The 19,817-nt window shown below is 43.3% G+C and overlaps 1 protein-coding gene across 2 annotated transcripts in view; it reads right to left on the bottom strand.

Moving 5' to 3' along the window:
• Positions 1–19,817, bottom strand: part of TBCCD1 (TBCC domain containing 1) — a 75,168-nt gene that overhangs the window by 42,637 nt on the left and 12,714 nt on the right. For both annotated transcript variants that reach the window (XR_011314683.1, XM_069733838.1), the window contains exon 3: positions 16,320–16,686. Coding sequence is in view for 1 of the 2 variants with exons in the window: in XM_069733838.1 (XP_069589939.1) it covers positions 16,320–16,686 (367 nt within the window). In the remaining variant the exon portion in view is untranslated. The remainder of the gene's footprint in view (positions 1–16,319; positions 16,687–19,817) is intronic.

Raw genomic sequence — 19,817 nt, forward strand, 5'->3', positions numbered from 1 at the left:
GTATTAAATTTATTCTAACAATTATTTTATACTAGATGTTGGCCCGATTCTAACACATCGGGTATTCTAAAATATGTATGTAGTTTACAGCCACGTAGTATATAGTACAGCCATGTAGTATATTGCACAGCCACGCAGTATATTGCACAGCCACGTACACAGAGATGTACGTGCACAGAGACGTAGTAGGGTCATTCCATGTCAAGTGAACCAATGATTTTTTCCACTATATTTTAAATTCTTTTGAGATTTTGTTATTTGGTAATAGTGTGTCAGAGAATGCAAAATGTGAAGAAGAAAAAAAATCTAGATTTTTTTTAAATTTTTTTATTGATTTTCAAAGTTCGGAAAAAGTGCGAATTTCGGTGTTGCCTGCCTTTACATTTCTCCCCATAACTCAGGCTAGAAAAGAGATAGAGAAACAAAATAAACACCATTCTACTCAGAACTGTACAGGCTTTCACCAGATATGTCACAAGAGTAATCTTTGATAATATTTTACCTATGCGAACGCAAGCGCAAAACTTTAAAACGCATTTCCGAAAAAAACGTTCAATTTAAAGATTTCAAAAACTGCACATGTTCCTGCTATGCTCCTAGCCACATCTGTACCAAAACACAAGATGGGATCGTGATGGGATCATATTTTAAAAAATAAAAATATTACAGTGTCAGTTTGAAAATCTCAAATTCAGATCTGTTCAGCCTGTGGTCTAAGTGTGGGGTCTAGATTTACCAAATAATCCATGATTGCTAGATATTACTGTATTATTTTATTATGTTACAACTTAGAAGCAGGAGGACAGAGGAGAAAGCTTTGTTAGGGCTGAGAATGGCCAGGGGTAGACGGTGACTGCAGAGCAGAGGACAGGCCAGCAGCTCGAGCCTCCACAGACCGTATTCATACCAAATCTTATCATCCATGATTGTTCGATATTACTGTATCGTTTTATTATATCACAGCTTAGAAGCAGGAGAGGGCAGAGGAGAAAGCTTTGTTAGGGCTGAGAACTGTCCAGGGGTAGATGGTGACTGCAGAGCAGATGACTGGCCGGCAGCTCGAGCCTCCACAGACCGTATTCATACCAAATATTAACACCCAGGAAACTCCTTAAATGGAGGGAGAAAACTATTCTTAACATCCAGTTCATGTATTGTACAAACCAGGACTACGAAGAGGAGGAGGAGAGTTTGTTATAACATCGGTTACAGGAAGCAGAACCCATCACAAGGACTCAGCAATACCGGACTGTCATCCCATGTAGTGGAAATAAAGACCGTGACGACCATGAAGTGGTAGAAGGCGGCACAAGATCGGAAATGGATGACACAACTGGCTATGTGACCTGTGAATATGATCGGCGCTGGCGGCTACTGGACTCTCCAAAGATTGTGAAAATGAAGACGTAGAAGTGACTCTTCTGCACTTTCTGGTCCAGCGCCGTCCTTTGTGTATCCAAGAAAATCAGACATTGTAAAAGTGAACAAAAATCAGATATAACTCAGGTGGAGCCGAGCACCATGACAGGCCGCACATACTCTGACACAGAAGGAAATGGCCATTGCTAGTGAACCCTTATGGACAAGATGACATTTCACCCACTAGAAGGGACACATTGATGATAACAGGCCAGTGTAAAAACCTACTATTAATTGTTTGATTAGTTCATATTTTATAGAACGAGGATTTAACTACTGTACTATTCTTCTTAAACACTTCAGAAATGACATGTTTAGTGATACAGTAGAAAAAAATTGTTCCACGTATAAATAGGTGGTAGAAATATTGGTTCTTTTAGTCTTGTTTTTAACATATAATTAGAATCAGACTGTATTTAGAAAATCACACTTGAGGATGTGATCACCTTTTATCTTTTGGTTTGTTCAATGAATTCAGGTTGAAAATGCTGAGCAAGTTGTTATGATGATTAAGATGTATTTATTCTGGCACTTCGGGATTTGTTTTTTGTGTTTCTTTATTGTTAAATATAAATGTTGAATGCAATAAGGCCACATTCACACGTTCCTTTTTATCCTGCGGGTTCTCCCGCAGCGGATTTGATAAATCTGCAGGGCAAACCCGCTGCGGTTATCCCTGCAGATTTATCGCGGTTTGTCCTGCGGGTTCCGCTGCGGGATTACCCCTACTATTGATGCTGCATATGCAGCAATATGCAGCATCAATAGTAGTGTTAAAAATAATAAAATCATGATGATATACTCACCCTCTGACGTCCCGATCTCCTTGGCGCTGCAGGCGGCGGTCCGGTTCCAAAGATGCTGTGCGACCAGGACCTTCGGTGACGTCACGGTCATGTGACCGCGACGTCACCGAAGGTCCTGGTCGCATAGCAAACCTGAGACCGGACGGCCGCGTGCAGCGCTGAGACTTCAGAGGTGAGTATAGCTTATTTTTTATTTTAAATTCTTTTTTTTTTTAAATACAAATATGGTTCCCGGGGCCTGGAGGAGAGTCTCCTCTCCTCCACCCCGGGTATAACCCGCACATTATCCGCATTACTTCCCGCATGGTGGGCACAGCCCCATACGGGAAGTAAGCGGATCAATGCATTTCTATGTGTGCAGAATCGCTGCGATTCTGCACAAAGAAGTGACATGGTCCTTTTTTTCCGCAGCAATTCTGCGCGGTTTTTTTTGGGTTTTTCCGCATCATGTGCACTGCGGTTTCTGTTTTCCATAGGGTAACATTGTACTGTACCCTGCATGGAAAACAGCTGTGGACCCGCAGCGACAAAATCGCCGCGGTTCCGCAGTAAAAACCGCATAGTGTGAACATGGCCTAAGTTGTAATTTGAAAAGAAAAAAGGAAGAAACTCACACAAACATAAAATCAGATGATTCAAGGCTTAAAAAAAAAAAATACAAATTTGATAGATCCCAAGTTGAATCCCTGTACAAATATAAACAAGGACACGAGTAACACACATGCATGTTTTCACAATTTTAAAACATGCGTTTTTTTCAGAATTGCGCATCAAAATTTTTAATTTGATTTATCCAAAACAAAATATAAAGAAACAGTCTTGTGACATATGAAAGCTGGTACCGTTCTGAGAACAATGACGCCTCTCCCACCTCTTTAACTTAATTCTAGCCCGAGAAATGACAAAAAATTTAAAGCCATACCAGGCCAAAATCCGCGCTTTTTCAAAACTTTAAAAATCTGTAAAAAATTAACTGATGAAGAAAAAAATTCTAAACTTTTAATTTGTAATTAACTAAAGTTGTACTTCATAAAAACAAAAAATAAAAAAAATCTAAAGACGTAAGGTAAAAAAAATATTCATATTTGGATCACTTGATATGGAATGACCCAGTATATAACACTGCCCATGCAGTATATAACCCAGGCCACGTAGTATAAAGCACAGCGATGTAGTATATTGCCCAGCCACGTAATATATACCACAGCCACGTAGTATATAGCAGAGCCCACATAGTATATAGCACAGAGACGTAGGATATAACACAGCCCACGCAGTATCTAACAGAGCCCACGTAGTATGTAGCAGTGTGGGCACCATATCACTGTTAAAAAAAAAAAAAAAAAAGAAATAAAATAAAAAATAGTTATATACTCACCATCCGGAGCCCCCGGATCCAGCCGAGGAGTTTACCGACGCTCCTCGCGACACTCCGGTCCCAAGAGTGCATTGTGGTCTCACGAGATGGTGAGGTAGCGGTCTCACCGGAACGTCGCGAGGAGCGGGAAAGGCCTTGGCTGGATACGGGGGCCCACGGAAGGTGAGTATATAATGATTTTTGTAATATTATTATTTTTAACATTAGATCTTTTTACTATTGATGCCGCATGGGCGGGAGTATGGACTGTGGGCACTGACTGCGGAGAGTAAGGAGCGGCCATTTTGCCGCCGGACTGTGCCCGTCGCTGATAGGCCACGACCAATCAGCGACTTGGGATTTCCGTTACAGACAGAAGGACAGACAGAAAGACGGAAGTGACTTTTAGACAATTATATAGTAGATACTGTAAACAATTTTATTTGCAAATTTGCGGCACGGCAATGGGAACAAAACTTGCCTCAAGCTATGCAAATTTGAACGTTGGGTTGTGGGAGGAGTCACATTTATGTCAATGGCCAATTACGCAAAGGCCTTACGTCGCGCCGATTTATCGACGACATACTTTTTATATGGGATGGGACTGAAACAGACCTACATACATTCTTGGTTGGACTCAATGTTTATTCCTTTGGCCTAGAGTTTACACCTACCACGAGTCGTACCAATGTCAACTTTTCAGATTTTAATATATATGCAGATAATAACAGGCTATCCACTAAATGTTTCCATAAAGAAGTGGATTGCAACAGCTACACCCACACAGATAGTTGCCATTTACCAATGTGGCTACTAAACATCCCAAAGAGTCAGTTTACACGCATACGTCGTAATTGCACTAGAGACGCTGACTATGATGAGAAATCAAACTATCTGAAGGATCGGTTTGTAGAAAAGGGATATCAACTGCCATTCTTTGAGGAAGCAAGACAGAAGGCAAAAGCCCTGACAAGAACCGATTTAATTAAGGCGAGAAACCAACACTTGAACCTTCAAGCATAGCACAAGAAATCGGGAGGTTACCGTTCATAACGCAGTACCACGTAAAATCAAAAGAAATTTACGAACATTATTCAAAAACATTGGTCTATCTTGAAGAAGGACAAAAGCGTGGGGGACACTATGACCCCTTCTGGGTTGAATGAACAAATTAGTTTTTCCCCCTTTTTATGATTTCCAGCGTCTGCGTTGGAGCACCCTGTGCCATATTAGCAATGTTTTCACTGGTGTTTCTTTGCAGTCCGTGTTTTTAATTTGTGTGTTTTTTTGTGTCTTTTTTAATTTCTTTACTAGAATTTGCAATACTGGACTATGTGCATATGTTTCGATATCATGCCACATGCTGCTCATCACCAATCGTCTCATGGAACATTGACATCTCTTTGGCATATCTCCGGCCCTTATGTGTCTCTATTCAAGAATGGACCGTGGACTCGTGCCAGCGCTAATAATCAACTATCCTGTTATTGTGCTGTATTAATATTGTCCACACTGTACTATGTATGCAATTGCATGTAATTTGATACCGCCATTATGATTATGAGTGGTCGTGTGGGGATCACTGTCGCTACTGCGCTGTGTCCTGGTCTGTTGCCCTTATTTAAGATGGCGCCGGAGCCCTTCCGGCCGTGCTATGCGCATGTGCGCGGCTGTCTCCTCCTCCCTGCATTGTGTCCGGCGTCTATACACGGCGATGCTTACCATCTCCATGGGGATGGTTTTCCCCATGGTGCATTGCCTCGTGACGCCGCACGGGATGCTGGGGATTGGGGCGGCCCCGCCCACATGCGCTCTGCAGCTGCGGCCGGATGTGCTCATGGGGATTCTAGGTAATTGGCTCCTTTTTTTTTTTGGTTCTGAGAGACATATATAAATCTGTGGTCGGGCACTTACTACACACTGCTCCCTGAAGAAGCGGAAGCGAAACACGTGTTGGGGTGTGTGCGGTGTTCAGTGCTGTCCTATGGGTGAGAAATTTCTTATCCAGCATCTGCTCCTGACTTACTTTTGATCTGTATGGATAATGGGGACATAATGTGCGGTTACTATACCTATTTACTTAGATTGTCCTGAGAGCAGGCTGGTGGTTATATATTCCTCTCACCCATGTATCTACTCTTACAGTTGGGGTTACTTATATATGTATTGTTAGACACTGTTATCAGATGATGTTACGGTTAGAGTACCCCTGTACTTTGGATAGCCTGTCACTGCCTATATGCATCATTGCTTAAATTACCTGTCCAGTCATTTTGGATTTTATTGTGTGTTTCTATATTTGTGTATTATGTGGTAATAAAGTTTTGTACTTTTTTCTAAATCAGTTTATCCTTTTGATATTTGTTATCATTTATTTGATTAGCAGTTGGGAATTGTAACTTTTTTTCTTATGGTTACTGCATTGCTCTTTAGAGTTTTCCCCTAATATGGTCCTTACATATTATCAGTTCTGGTATATGTATATAAATTATATAGTATGTTGTGAATTCTGTGGCAGAGCTCCCTCCTGTGGTCACAAGTGGTACTTCGGCTGATTCTCTCTGGGAGCTTCCGTTTGTGGAGGAAACTGGTACTGCTGCTTCTGAGTTTCCTCCCTCAGGTGATCTGGTGAGGTTGTTAGGTGCTTCTCTACTTAACCCCACCTAATGCTTTGATTCATGCTTCCTGTCAATGTTCCAGTGTTGGACTTGTGTTTCTCTGGATCATTCCTGTGGCCTGCTGCTCTGCATAGCTAAGTGCTTCTTTGCTATTTGTTGCTATTTTTTCTGTCCAGCTTGTCTATTTGTTTTGCTGGAAGCTCTGGGACGCAAAGGGTGTACCTCCGTGCCGTTAGTTCGGTACGGAGGGTCTTTTTGCCCCTTTGCGTGGTTTTCTTTAGGGTTTTGTGTAGACCGCAAAGTTATCTTTCCTATCCTCGTTCTGTCTAGAATATCGGGCCTCACTTTGCTGAATCTATTTCATCCCTACGTTTGTCTTTTCATCTTACTCACAGTCATTATATGTGGGGGGCTGCCTTTTCCTTTGGGGTATTTCTCTGAGGCAAGGTAGGCTTATTTTTTCTATCTTCAGGCTAGTTAGTTTCTCAGGCTGTGCCGAGTTGCATAGGTAGCGTTAGGCGCAATCCACGGCTGCCTCTAGTTGTGTTTGGAGAGGATCAGGGATTGCGGTCTGCAGAGTTCCCACGTCTCAGAGCTCGTTCTATTATTTTGGGTTATTGTCAGATCACTGTATGTGCTCTGACCTCCATGTCCATTGTGATACTGACTTGCCTTTCATAACAGTACAGGAAGCCAAAAGTACTAATGATTCTCAATAGAGGGAAAAAAGTTCTGAGACCATTTTTTTTTCTTGGCTTTGTGTTTTGTCTTTTTTTTCCCCTAGACATTTGGGTGGTTCAAGTACACAGGTGTAGCGATGGACATTAGAAGTCCGTCTTCATTTGTGGATCAGCTCTCGGCTAGAGTACAAAAGATTCAAGACACTATTGATCAGAAATCTATGTTAGAACCAAGAATTCCTATTCCTGATTTGTTTTTTGGAGATAGAACTAAGTTTCTGAGTTTCAAAAATAATTGTAAGTTATTTCTGGCCTTGAAACCTCGTTCCTCTGGTGATCCAGTTCAACAGGTTTTGATTATCATTTCTTTTTTGCGCGGCGACCCTCAGGACTAGGCATTTTCTCTTGCGCCAGGAGATCCTGCATTGAGTAATATCAATGCGTTTTTCCTGACGCTCGGATTGCTGTACGATGAGCCTAATTCAGTGGATCAGGCAGAAAAGAATTTGCTGGCTCTTTGTCAGGGTCAGGATGAGATAGAGGTATATTGCCAGAAATTTAGAAAATGGTCAGTGCTCACTCAATGGAATGAATCTGCGCTGGCAGCTATGTACAGAAAGGGTCTCTCTGAAGCCCTTAAGGATGTCATGGTGGGATTTCCTATGCCTGCTGGTTTGAATGAGTCTATGTCTTTGGCTATTCAGATCGGTCGACACTTGCGTAAGCGTAAATCTGTGCACCATTTGGCGGTATTACCTGAGCTTAAACCTGGGCCTATGCAGTGCGATAGGACTTTGACCAGAGTTGAACGGCAAGAACACAGACGTCTGAATGGGCTGTGTTTCTACTGTGGTGATTCCACTCATGCTATCTCTGATTGTCCTAAGCGCACTAAGCGGTTCGCTAGGTCTGCCACCATTGGTACGGTACAGTCAAAATTTCTTCTGTCCGTTACCTTGATCTGCTCTTTGTCATCGTATTCTGTCATGGCGTTTGTGGATTCAGGCGCTGCTCTGAATTTGATGGACTTGGAATATGCTAAGCGTTGTGGGCTTTTCTTAGAGCCCTTGCAGTGTCCTATTCCATTGAGAGGTATTGATGCTACGCCTTTGGCCAAGAATAAGCCTCAATACTGGACCCAGCTGACCATGTGCATGGCTCCTGCACATCAGGAGGATATTCGCTTTCTGGTGTTGCATAATCTGCATGATGTGGTCGTGTTGGGGTTGCCATGGCTACAAGCCCATAATCCAGTATTGGATTGGAAATCCATGTCGGTGTCCAGCTGGGGTTGTCAGGGGGTACATGGTGATGTTCCATTTTTGTCAATTTCGTCATCCACCCCTTCTGAGGTTCCAGAGTTCTTGTCTGATTACCGGGATGTATTTGATGAGCCCAAGTCCGATGCCCTACCTCCGCATAGGGATTGTGATTGTGCTATCAATTTGATTCCTGGTGGTAAATTCCCAAAAGGTCGACTCTTTAATTTATCCGTGCCTGAGCACACCGCTATGCGCAGTTATGTGAAGGAATCCCTGGAGAAGGGGCATATTCGCCCGTCATCGTCGCCATTAGGAGCAGGGTTCTTTTTTGTAGCCAAAAAGGATGGTTCGCTGAGACCTTGTATAGATTATCGCCTTCTTAATAAGATCACTGTTAAATTTCAGTACCCCTTGCCTTTGTTATCTGATTTGTTTGCTCGGATTAAGGGGGCTAGTTGGTTCACCAAGATTGATCTTCGTGGTGCGTATAATCTGGTGCGAATCAGGCGAGGCGATGAATGGAAAACTGCATTTAATATGCCCGAGGGTCATTTTGAGTATCTAGTGATGCCATTCGGACTTGCCAATGCTCCATCAGTGTTTCAGTCCTTTATGCATGACATCTTCTGAGAGTACCTGGATAAATTCCTGATTGTGTACTTGGATGACATTTTGATCTTCTCGGATGATTGGGAGTCTCATGTGAAACAGGTCAGAACGGTTTTTCAGGTCCTGCGTGCTAATTCTTTGTTTGTGAACGGATCAAAGTGTCTCTTTGGTGTGCAGAAGGTTTCATTTTTGGGGTTCATCTTTTCCCCTTCTACTATCGAGATGGATCCTGTTAAGGTCCAAGCCATCCATGATTGGACTCAGCCGACATCTCTGAAAAGTCTGCAAAAGTTCCTGGGCTTTGCTAATTTTTATTGTCGCTTCATCTGCAATTTTTCTAGTATTGCCAAACCATTGACCGATTTGACCAAGAAGGGTGCTGATTTGGTCAATTGGTCTTCTGCTGCTGTGGAAGCTTTTCAAGACTTGAAGCGTCGTTTTTCTTCTGCCCCTGTGTTGTGTCAACCTGATGTTTCTCTTCCGTTCCAGGTCGAGGTTGATGCTTCTGAGATTGGAGCAGGGGCTGTTTTGTCGCAGAGAGGTTCTGATTGTTCAGTGATGAAACCATGCGCTTTTTTTTCCAGGAAGTTTTCGCCTGCTGAGCGGAATTATGATGTGGGCAACCGAGAGTTGCTGGCCATGAAGTGGGCATTCGACGAGTGGCGTCATTGGCTTGAAGGAGCTAAGCATCGCGTGGTGGTATTGACTGATCATAAGAACCTGACTTATCTCGAGTCTGCTAAGCGTTTGAATCCTAGACAGGCTCGTTGGTCGCTGTTTTTCGCCCGTTTTGACTTTGTGATTTCGTACCTTCCGGGCTCTAAAAATGTGAAGGCGAATGCTCTGTCTAGGAGTTTTGTGCCCGACTCTCCGGGTTTATCCGAGCCGGCGGGTATCCTCAAGGAAGGAGTAATTGTGTCTGCCATCTCCCCTGATTTGCGGCGGGTGCTGCAAAAATTTCAGGCTAATAAACCTGATCGTTGTCCAGCGGAGAAACTGTTTGTCCCGGATAGGTGGACAAATAAAGTGATCTCTGAGGTTCATTGTTCGGTGTTGGCTGGTCATCCTGGAATCTTTGGTACGAGAGTTAGTGGCTAGATCCTTTTGGTGGCCGTCTCTGTCGCGGGATGTGCGTTCTTTTGTGCAGTCCTGTGGGATTTGTGCTCGGGCTAAGCCCTGCTGTTCTCGTGCCAGTGGGTTGCTTTTGCCCTTTCCGGTCCCGAAGAGACCTTGGACACATATCTCTATGGATTTTATTTCAGATCTTCCCGTCTCTCAAAAGATGTCAGTCATTTGGGTGGTCTGTGATCGCTTTTCTAAGATGGTCCATCTGGTACCCTTGTCCAAGTTGCCTTCCTCCTCTGATTTGGTGCCATTGTTCTTCCAGCATGTGGTTCGTTTGCATGGCATTCCAGAGAATATCGTTTCTGACAGAGGTTCCCAGTTTGTTTCGAGGTTTTGGCGAGCCTTTTGTGGTAGGATGGGCATTGACTTGTCTTTTTCCTCGGCTTTTTATCCTCAGACTAATGGCCAGACCGAACGAACCAATCAGACCTTGGAAACCTATCTGAGATGCTTTGTTTCTGCCGATCAGGATGACTGGGTGTCCTTTTTGCCTTTGGCTGAGTTCGCCCTTAATAATCGGGCCAGCTCAGCTACCTTGGTTTCGCCATTTTTCTGCAATTCTGGGTTCCATCCTCGTTTCTCTTCAGGACAGGTTGAGTCTTCGGACTGTCCTGGTGTGGATACTGTGGTGGACAGGTTGCAGCAGATTTGGACTCATGTAGTGGACAATTTGACCTTGTCCCAGGAGAAGGCTCAACTTTTCGCTAATCGCAGACGCCGTGTGGGTCCCCGACTTCGTGTTGGGGATCTGGTTTGGTTATCTTCTCGTCATATTCCTATGAAGGTTTCCTCTCCGAAGTTTAAACCTCGTTTCATTGGTCCTTATAGGATTTCTGAGGTTATTAATCCTGTGTCTTTTCGTCTGACCCTCCCAGATTCTTTTTTCATACATAACGTCTTCCATAGGTCATTGTTGCGGAGATACGTGGCACCTATGGTTCCATCTGTTGACCCTCCTGCCCCGGTTTTGGTGGAGGGGGAATTGGAGTATATTGTGGAGAAGATTTTGGATTCTCGTGTTTCAAGACGGAAACTCCAGTATCTGGTTAAATGGAAGGGTTATGCTCAGGAGGATAATTCCTGGGTTTTTGCCTCTGATGTCCATGCTCCCGATCTTGTTCGTGCCTTTCGTGTGGCCTGGTCGGCCTGGGGGGCTCTGGTGAGGGTTCGGTGACCCTTCCTCAAGGGGGGGGGGGGGGTACTGTTGTGAATTCTGTGGCAGAGCTCCCTCCTGTGGTCACAAGTGGTACTTCGGCTGATTCTCTCTGGGAGCTTCCGTTTGTGGAGGAAACTGGTACTGCTGCTTCTGAGTTTCCTCCCTCAGGTGATCTGGTAAGGTCGTTAGGTGCTTCTCTACTTAACCCCACCTAATGCTTTGATTCATGCTTCCTGTCAATGTTCCAGTGTTGGACTTGTGTTTCTCTGGATCATTCCTGTGGCCTGCTGCTCTGCATAGCTAAGTGCTTCTTTGCTATTTGTTGCTATTTTTTCTGTCCAGCTTGTCTATTTGTTTTGCTGGAAGCTCTGGGACGCAAAGGGTGTACCTCCGTGCCGTTAGTTCGGTACGGAGGGTCTTTTTGCCCCTTTGCGTGGTTTTCTTTAGGGTTTTGTGTAGACCGCAAAGTTATCTTTCCTATCCTCGTTCTGTCTAGAATATCGGGCCTCACTTTGCTGAATCTATTTCATCCCTACGTTTGTCTTTTCATCTTACTCACAGTCATTATATGTGGGGGGCTGCCTTTTCCTTTGGGGTATTTCTCTGAGGCAAGGTAGGCTTATTTTTTCTATCTTCAGGCTAGTTAGTTTCTCAGGCTGTGCCGAGTTGCATAGGTAGCGTTAGGCGCAATCCACGGCTGCCTCTAGTTGTGTTTGGAGCGGGTCAGGGATTGCGGTCTGCAGAGTTCCTACGTCTCAGAGCTCGTTCTATTATTTTGGGTTATTGTCAGATCACTGTATGTGCTCTGACCTCCATGTCCATTGTGATACTGACTTGCCTTTCATAACAATAGTAGATACTGTAAACAATTTTATTTGCAAATTTGTGGCACGGCAATGGGAACGAAACTTGCCTCAAGCTATGCAAATTTGAATGTTGGGTTGTGGGAGGAGTCACATTTATGTCAATGGCCAATTACGCAAAGGCCTTACGTCGCGCCGATTTATCGACATACTTTTTATATGGGATGGGACTGAAACAGACCTACATACATTCTTGGTTGGACTCAATGTTTATTCCTTTGGCCTAGAGTTTACACCTACCACGAGTCGTACCAATGTCAACTTTTCAGATTTTAATATATATGCAGATATTAACAGGCTATCCACTAAATGTTTCCATAAAGAAGTGGATTGCAATAGCTACACCCACACAGATAGTTGCCATTTACCAATGTGGCTACTAAACATCCCAAAGAGTCAGTTTACACGCATACGTCGTAATTGCACTAGAGACGCTGACTATGATGAGAAATCAAACTATCTGAAGGATCGGTTTGTAGAAAAGGGATATCAATTGCCATTCTTTGAGGAAGCAAGACAGAAGGCAAAAGCCCTGACAAGAACCGATTTAATTAAGGCGAGAAACCAACACTTGAACCTTCAAGCATAGCACAAGAAATCGGGAGGTTACCTTTCATAACGCAGTACCACGTAAAATCAAAAGAAATTTTAGAACATTATTCAAAAACATTGGTCTATCTTGAAGAAGGACAAAAGCGTGGGGGAATTATTACAGAGTAACCCGAGGTTTATTTATAGAAGAGTTCAGAATACTGGGAACATAGCTCCAACTATTAAGATGGGAATGAGCAATATGAATCAGAAAACACTTACGGACCAAAGATCTATGAAAAAGCGTTTCGCTACATGTGGAACCTGCTCGTGCTGTGTACGCCCAAGAAGCAAAATATCAGTCCAAACCTTGTCCTGGAATGCAGACAGAACCGTATCATTTATTATTAGAGATACCATCTCCTGTCATACTAAAGGGGCTATATACACAGTGAGGTGCCCTTGTGATAAACTACGTCGGGTGTACCAAGAGACGAATTAGAGAAAGAATAAAAACATTTAGATAACATCAATAAGGGATCTATGGGACACCCCCTATCACACCACTACACTGATAATCATGGCCGATCATGTAGTGGTGCTTCACTCTGTGGTATTCAGAATGTTAGAGAGAATCCGAAGAGTATGTCAAGGATTGAATCCAAGTGGATTTTTACACTGGACAGTCTTGTTCCAAAGGGATTAAATTATGAAATTGAATTGTATGCCCTGTAAGGTACTTACAAGGAATTTTAGTTAATACCACTTTGAATTGAGAGGCCCGGGTTCATCCAGGTACTGTACAGAGGACAAATTTGTCCAGTGGCAGAATTTTATATTCATATTATTGCAGAAATATTTTTAGGAAGCAGAATTGTGAATTTATCATTATGGTTATTAGATTAGAAAAAAAAATTCTTTAAATTTTGGGATAAGGCTTTTTTATAAAAAAGTTTTTTTTATAGAGAATTTTTCTAAATATTTCTATTTTAGAGAGTTTATTAATAAAGTATTTCTGGTTTTAAGTAATCCTTACAGGCGCAGTTATTTGGCAGTATGCACGCTTTTTTAATGAAATGCCAGCATCCATATGGAAGATTCAGATTAGATTATCAAGAAACAGTACGGTAAGTCCCTTTTCCAATTTTTTAGTATGAAGTATAGCAATAGATTATTCAGCAGGTAACTCACACAGTTTGGAAGAGAATACTTGTTACATCGGTGTCTGGGTGGTCCTAGCTGGGTAGGCGGTCCAATGACAAGTATAGAGCCAAATGAGCGTGGCTATATTATAGACAGTGTTAGCAGGAGAGCCATACCTTGAGAAATAGGGACGGATCCCTCGAAACGCGTTGGCATTGGCCCCTGTTAGTGTCCGTCCATAAGGACAGGTGACGTCAACGTTTAACCATGCCCCCCCCCCCCCCCCGCTACTGCACGGTGGCACCATAGGCCTAGGTTGCCCGCCAACTTCTCCAGCTACGAGCGTGCTGGGGATTTTTTAATTCATCTACGGAAGGACGCTCCCTCTACACTTGGACTGTCAGCGCTGCCCCTGTCCTCAACAGCACGGACGGCATTATTGAGCAGGAACAACTTCAGCAGGTTCCAGGTGTAGCAGCTACTACATAAGAGGTATTTTACATTCACTTTCCAGCTCCATTTTTTCAGCATGTGATCTAGCGCGGCATCCTTATTGGAATATTTGCGACTATCATTTGGTTGGCAGGTCAGCACACGTCACCTGCCTAGGTACCAGCAGCTTTTTCATTAGACATTTAGTATAGCAGCTGTGTGCTTTTTCTATTTCAACATTCCACCATGCACTTACCTGTGCTGGCTTCACACCCGCTATAAAAGGGGGAGCAGGTAATGTCGAGAGCCCACCAAGGAGGGAAGTGGTGTCACAACAGGAATGCTGCATTACTGTAGATGATGCACAGGCTGACTGTTGGCTGAGGGACCTCTCTGAGAGAGGTGTCGGTAATGGACTGTTTGACAGACAGAAGGGGATGGAAAAATTGGAGGGCGGAGGGACCTTTTAACCTCTCCGTGATCCTGTTCCACTATAGGTCAAGGACTACCTCCTGTGATTCTGTCCAGAGAAACGTAATGAAAGTGTGACACTAGTCACTACTCACGGACAGGCTGTGAGGCAGAAGAGTCAGACGTTACCGGGTCAATACCGAGAGAGTACATAGATAACCAAGGGAAAAGACAAAGGAGTAAGTCAGGTCACAATCCAGGGTCAATAAGAGATAGCGGAGCAAAAGCTGAAGGGCAAGACAAAGAGGTAGTCAGAACACAGTCCAAAGGGTCAGGCAGCAGAAGATCAGAGCAACAGAATTAGGCTACTTTCACACTAGCGTCGGAATGTCCCCGTCGCAATGTGTCGGGCAGAGATTCCGACGCTAGTGTTTAACGCACTGCACAATGAAGGCAGCGGATGCATTTCTCCGGCGCATCCGCTGCCCCATTGTAAGGTGCGGGGAGGTGGGGGCGGAGTTCCGGCCGCGCATGCGCGGTCGGAAAAAACGGTCCGTCAGGAGCAAAAAACGTTACATGTAACGTTTTTTGCTCCCGGCGGTCCGCCATAACACGGCGCAACCGTCGCACGACGGTTGCTACGTGTGGCAAAGCGTCGCTTATGTTAATCTATGGGGCAAAAACGCATCCTGCAAACAACTTTGCAGGATGCGTTTTTTGCCATAAAAGACGCATTGCGACGTCTGGCTAAAAACGCCAGTGTGAAAGTAGCCTTAGGCTAACACCAGGAAGCACAAAGTACGTCTGGCAGGGATCAGAGGCAGACAGCCCAGTTAAGTAGCTATGTGATTATCAGAACACTGAATACCTGCAGCAAGTCCTGCATGCCCCAGTCACAGATTGGACATCTGAGCTGTCAATCAAGGCACCAACAGCCCATCACAGTATTGGACAACCAAGCTGTCAATCAAAACACAGACAGCTCAGCAAGACAGTTTCCACAGAACAGCATAGCAGCTATTGACTGAGCTGAGGAATTGTGACAGGAAGTGGAATTTCTGCTTGCTCCTCACAATGAAGGTTACCTCCAGCTTCATTCTCCTCAATGTTTATTTGCATTTCAGTTCAGTCATCAATGGAGATGGTGACTGATGGTGAGTGATCTACTTCTTTTTCCACATATAGCCCTGCACTTGGCCAACTGATGTATACATTGCCTTGAAAGTTTTTATGTCTTGAGAACTTTTTCACATTTTTTTCACGCTACACCCACAAACTTAAAATGTTGGAATTTGATGTGATATACCAGCACAAAATAGAAAGTATTTGTGAAGTGTAAAGGACATGATACATTATTTTCCAAATATTTTAAAATATATTGCTTTCAAAACAGACTTCCTTTTTGTAACTCTAGACAGACTTTTTTTTTTTTTTTTTTAAGAAAAATTAGAAAACCATGTATCATTTCCGCTATACTACACAAATACTTGTTGCTTTGCGTTGGTATATAACATAAAATCCCAATAAAAAACATTTAAGTTTGATGGTGTAACAAGAAAAAAATGTGAAAATTTTCAAGGGATATGAATACATTTTCAAGGCAATGTATGGGCTCCTGCTCCTCTTAGTTTAGACACTGATCTCGGGAGATGAAGGACATCAGTCCTTCTTGAAAAGTAACTAGAGAGGGCTGCAGTCCGATTTACGTCATGGGTTCCACTGTATCTCATTCGTGGAAACATTTTGATGTCCTTTTATTCTGCTAGTGTAGTAGTAGGAAAAAATGACCCATAACTTCTTAATCAATGCTAGTTTGAAAAAAAAAAAAAGGGATTCTTAAAAGACTGAATCGTTGGCAAATTTACAAACCAAATATGGAAAAGAAAAAAGTAATACAAAATTCTTACTTTGCTGAGCCCATGACAATTTTCTTCCAGACTTGATACATGCAGATATCCCGAATGGATTTACCACAAAGCATTCCTTTATCCAGGCCTGCAACTTTTTAATGGAGAATGTTTCACTTGTCTTCGAATAACCACATAAAGTTTGCATTGGGTGCCAAAGGGCTAAATCAATAAAAGAATGGATAGTTCTGTTTTTGTCCATTGTTCCTTCCAGAAGCAAGCTGAGAGCACGTGCAGCATCAAGGGATAAAAGACTATAGGGACTAGAATGAGAGGATTTAGTAAGCTGGTCAGGATCCAAAAGCAACTCCAAAAGATAAGGCATGTGATGTTGTATAAATGCATGGTGGCCATAGTCATCCCAGTTCTAAAACAAAAGAAGAAATTAGAATTCCATAAATTAGATTTTAGAAAGCCAATAAGCAATTACTAAAAAAAAAAAAAAAAAAAAAGCTCGTCTTGAGTAAGGCTATGGTTCCATGATGAGCTTTTGTGCCCCATTTCTACACCCACTAACGTGAACCTGTCAGGTGATACATGCTGGCCAAACCTAGTAAAGACACTAGCGCTCGAGCTGGGCCGTTTTTAGAGTTTCTGCTGCTCTAGGCACTTTAAGTGCTGCCTCCCCAATTGGTGAGTATGACACTACCGGCAGTGACTTTGTCTAGATTCGCTGATGTGAAAGTAGCTTTTTGCAGCAGATCCGGCAGTTTTTTCTGCATCTGCCGCGTAACGGATCACTTACAGCAACACTGCGTTTGGCCTCATTCATTCATTTGTGGCACTTGCCGTGAAAAGGCATAAAAATGGTATCATACCTCCCGACTTTTGAAGGGAAAGAGACGTAGTGTGTGGCGGCAAATTTTAGGCCACGCCTCTGACCACACCCATTTCACAACTAGTCACACCCATATCCAATTCCCAACCACACCCATTTAGCACTGCTGATCATACTGTTTCATATACAATAATTATAACAAAAAAATATGGCCACACAGTGCTCCATACTGTATAATGGCCACACATGATGCTCCATACGGTATAATGACCCCACATAATGCTCATGGCGGTCGGTCGGGAGGTGACCCAGGACTTAAATTAAAAAAAAAAAAAAACCTTGCTCAGGTGCTGCCCCCCGCATCGTCCCACCCTAGGCACGTGCCCTCAAGTGCCTAGTGGCAAATACGGCCCTGCACCCAAGGGCATAGGTACTGCCGAAAGAAAGATGGGTCCTATGTAGCAAACATGTGGATAAAGGTAAACCTACAAGAAAAAAACCTATAAAGGTCATGCTAAACAGCTAGTGGTTGGCCATGGAGCAAAAAAAAAGGGGGGGTACATATAGCAATAGGAATTGCATTTATAAAGTAATGCTCAGATAATCCCTTCAAAAATCATGGCAATCAAACTTACAAACAGGTACAGCATTTATGATCGATTCCTCTGCATAACTAGAAAAAAAATTGAAATGTTGGTGTTTCTGCCAACTAAAACCACAAATTTAACGTTTGGGGTATCGAATATAAATAATCCATCACTCTCTTTCTCTTAAAAAGTGTCAGTTTATAATGCTACAAATAGTTACCACCACAGACCTAGCATTTCAGCCAACAAACCGGCATGTGAAACATAAGGAGTAACAAAAAGGCCTACAGTTTGCTGAGATTTCTTGAAATCCCATCCACTATGCTGTAACATCTGGACGCTGCGGATGTACACAGGGTCCAACTCGCAGTGTTCACTGGCCGTGGGAACATACCCTTAGGCCAGTCTCACACGTCCAGATAATTCCGGTACCGGAAAAAATCGGTACCGGAATTATCCGTGTCCGTGTGCCCCTACGTTTCTGTGGCACATGTGCGGCACACGTGTGCCACCCGTGTGCCACTGGGTACCAAACGCACCGTGCTGGTGCTGAAGCCGCGATTCATATCTTCCCTGCAGCAGCGTTTGCTGCAGGGAATATATGAATAATAGTGTTTAAAATATAGATCTATGTGCCCCCTGCCCTCCCACCCCCTGTGCGCCCCCCCAGCTGTTCTGAAAATACTCACCCAGCTCCCTCATCGGCTGTCGCTGCTTCCTGTTCTGGCCGCATCTTCTCCTTAATGTAGCGCTTAATGTAGCGCTGTCTCTTGCATGGCACACGGACTGCACACGGACAATGTCCGTGTGCGGTACGTGTTTTACACGGACCCATTGACTTTAATGGGTCCGTGTAATACGTGCGCTCCCACGAACACTGACATGTCTCCGTGTTTGGCACACGGAGACACGGTCCGCAAAAAAATCAATGACATCTGCACAGATGCATTGATTTTTATGTATCTACGTGTGTCAGTGTCTCCGGTACATGAGGAAACTGTCACCTCACGTACCGGAGCCACTGACATGTGAAAGCGGCCTAACAAGGAGGCTTTATCAGCAAACTGTAGGTCTTTTTGTTACTACTTCGGTTTCTCATGCAGGATCGTTCGCTGAAATGCTAGGTCTGAGTTGGTAACTATTTGTAGCACTATAAAGTGACACTTTGTACTAGAAAGGGAGTGGTGAACTATTTATATTTTTTTTATGCTGCCCAAACCGCTGGCAGCATATATCAGCCACTAGCTGTATGTTCACAGCCATGTATGTTTGTCTCCCAAACGCTGTGGCGTTTCAGAGAAAACAATACTTTTAATAGCTGCCAGGGACGGCGCTGCATAGGTAACTAGAGGTACAGGCGGTCCCTGATGGCCTCCTCCACGCCCCCTGATGTGCGCAACTTGAAAAAAAATGCTTGGATAGTTCAAATCTGCAAGGCAAAAATAAAACCGCAGTAACTTGCTTGTACTGTAAAACACTTGTGAACAAGTCTTGAAAGAATATCAGCAAGTTGGTTTTCTTTCAAGGAAATTTACAAGACAATTTATTAGGAACTACTTAACTTTTGAAGCGACTAAGGCCCAACAAAACCCCTTTTTAAAAATTGCACCCTTCAAAGTATTCAAAACTGATTTCAGGAAGATTGTTAACCCTTCAGGTGCGTCACAGGAAGTCAAGCAAGGTGGAATGAAAAACAAAATTATGTTCTTTTAATACACTAAATAGTTGCTTTAGCCCCACATTTTCAGAAAGCATAGCAGGAGAAAAACCTCAAAATGTGTAACAATTTTTCCTAATTAAGCGAACACCCCGTATGAGGTAGGGGACTTCTGTTTGGGCACACAATGGGACTCAGAAAGGGAAAGTGCTAGTTAACTTGAATAGATTACTTATAACATGTCAAATTTACAGACACTGATGTTCCAGAATAGAAAAAACCCTAAGTGACCCTATATTGGAAACTACATCCCTTAACCCTTGAAGCTTTTTTCGTTTTTCGCTCCCCTTCTTTCCAGAGCCATAACTTTATTATTTTTCTGTCAATATGGCCGTGTGAGGGCTTATTTTTTGAGGGACGAGTTGAACTTTTGAACGATACCATTGCTTTTACCATGTCGTGTAACAGAAAATGGG

Source organism: Ranitomeya imitator, chromosome 7, assembly GCF_032444005.1.
Source record: "Ranitomeya imitator isolate aRanImi1 chromosome 7, aRanImi1.pri, whole genome shotgun sequence".
In the NCBI taxonomy this organism is placed as follows: domain Eukaryota; kingdom Metazoa; phylum Chordata; class Amphibia; order Anura; family Dendrobatidae; genus Ranitomeya; species Ranitomeya imitator.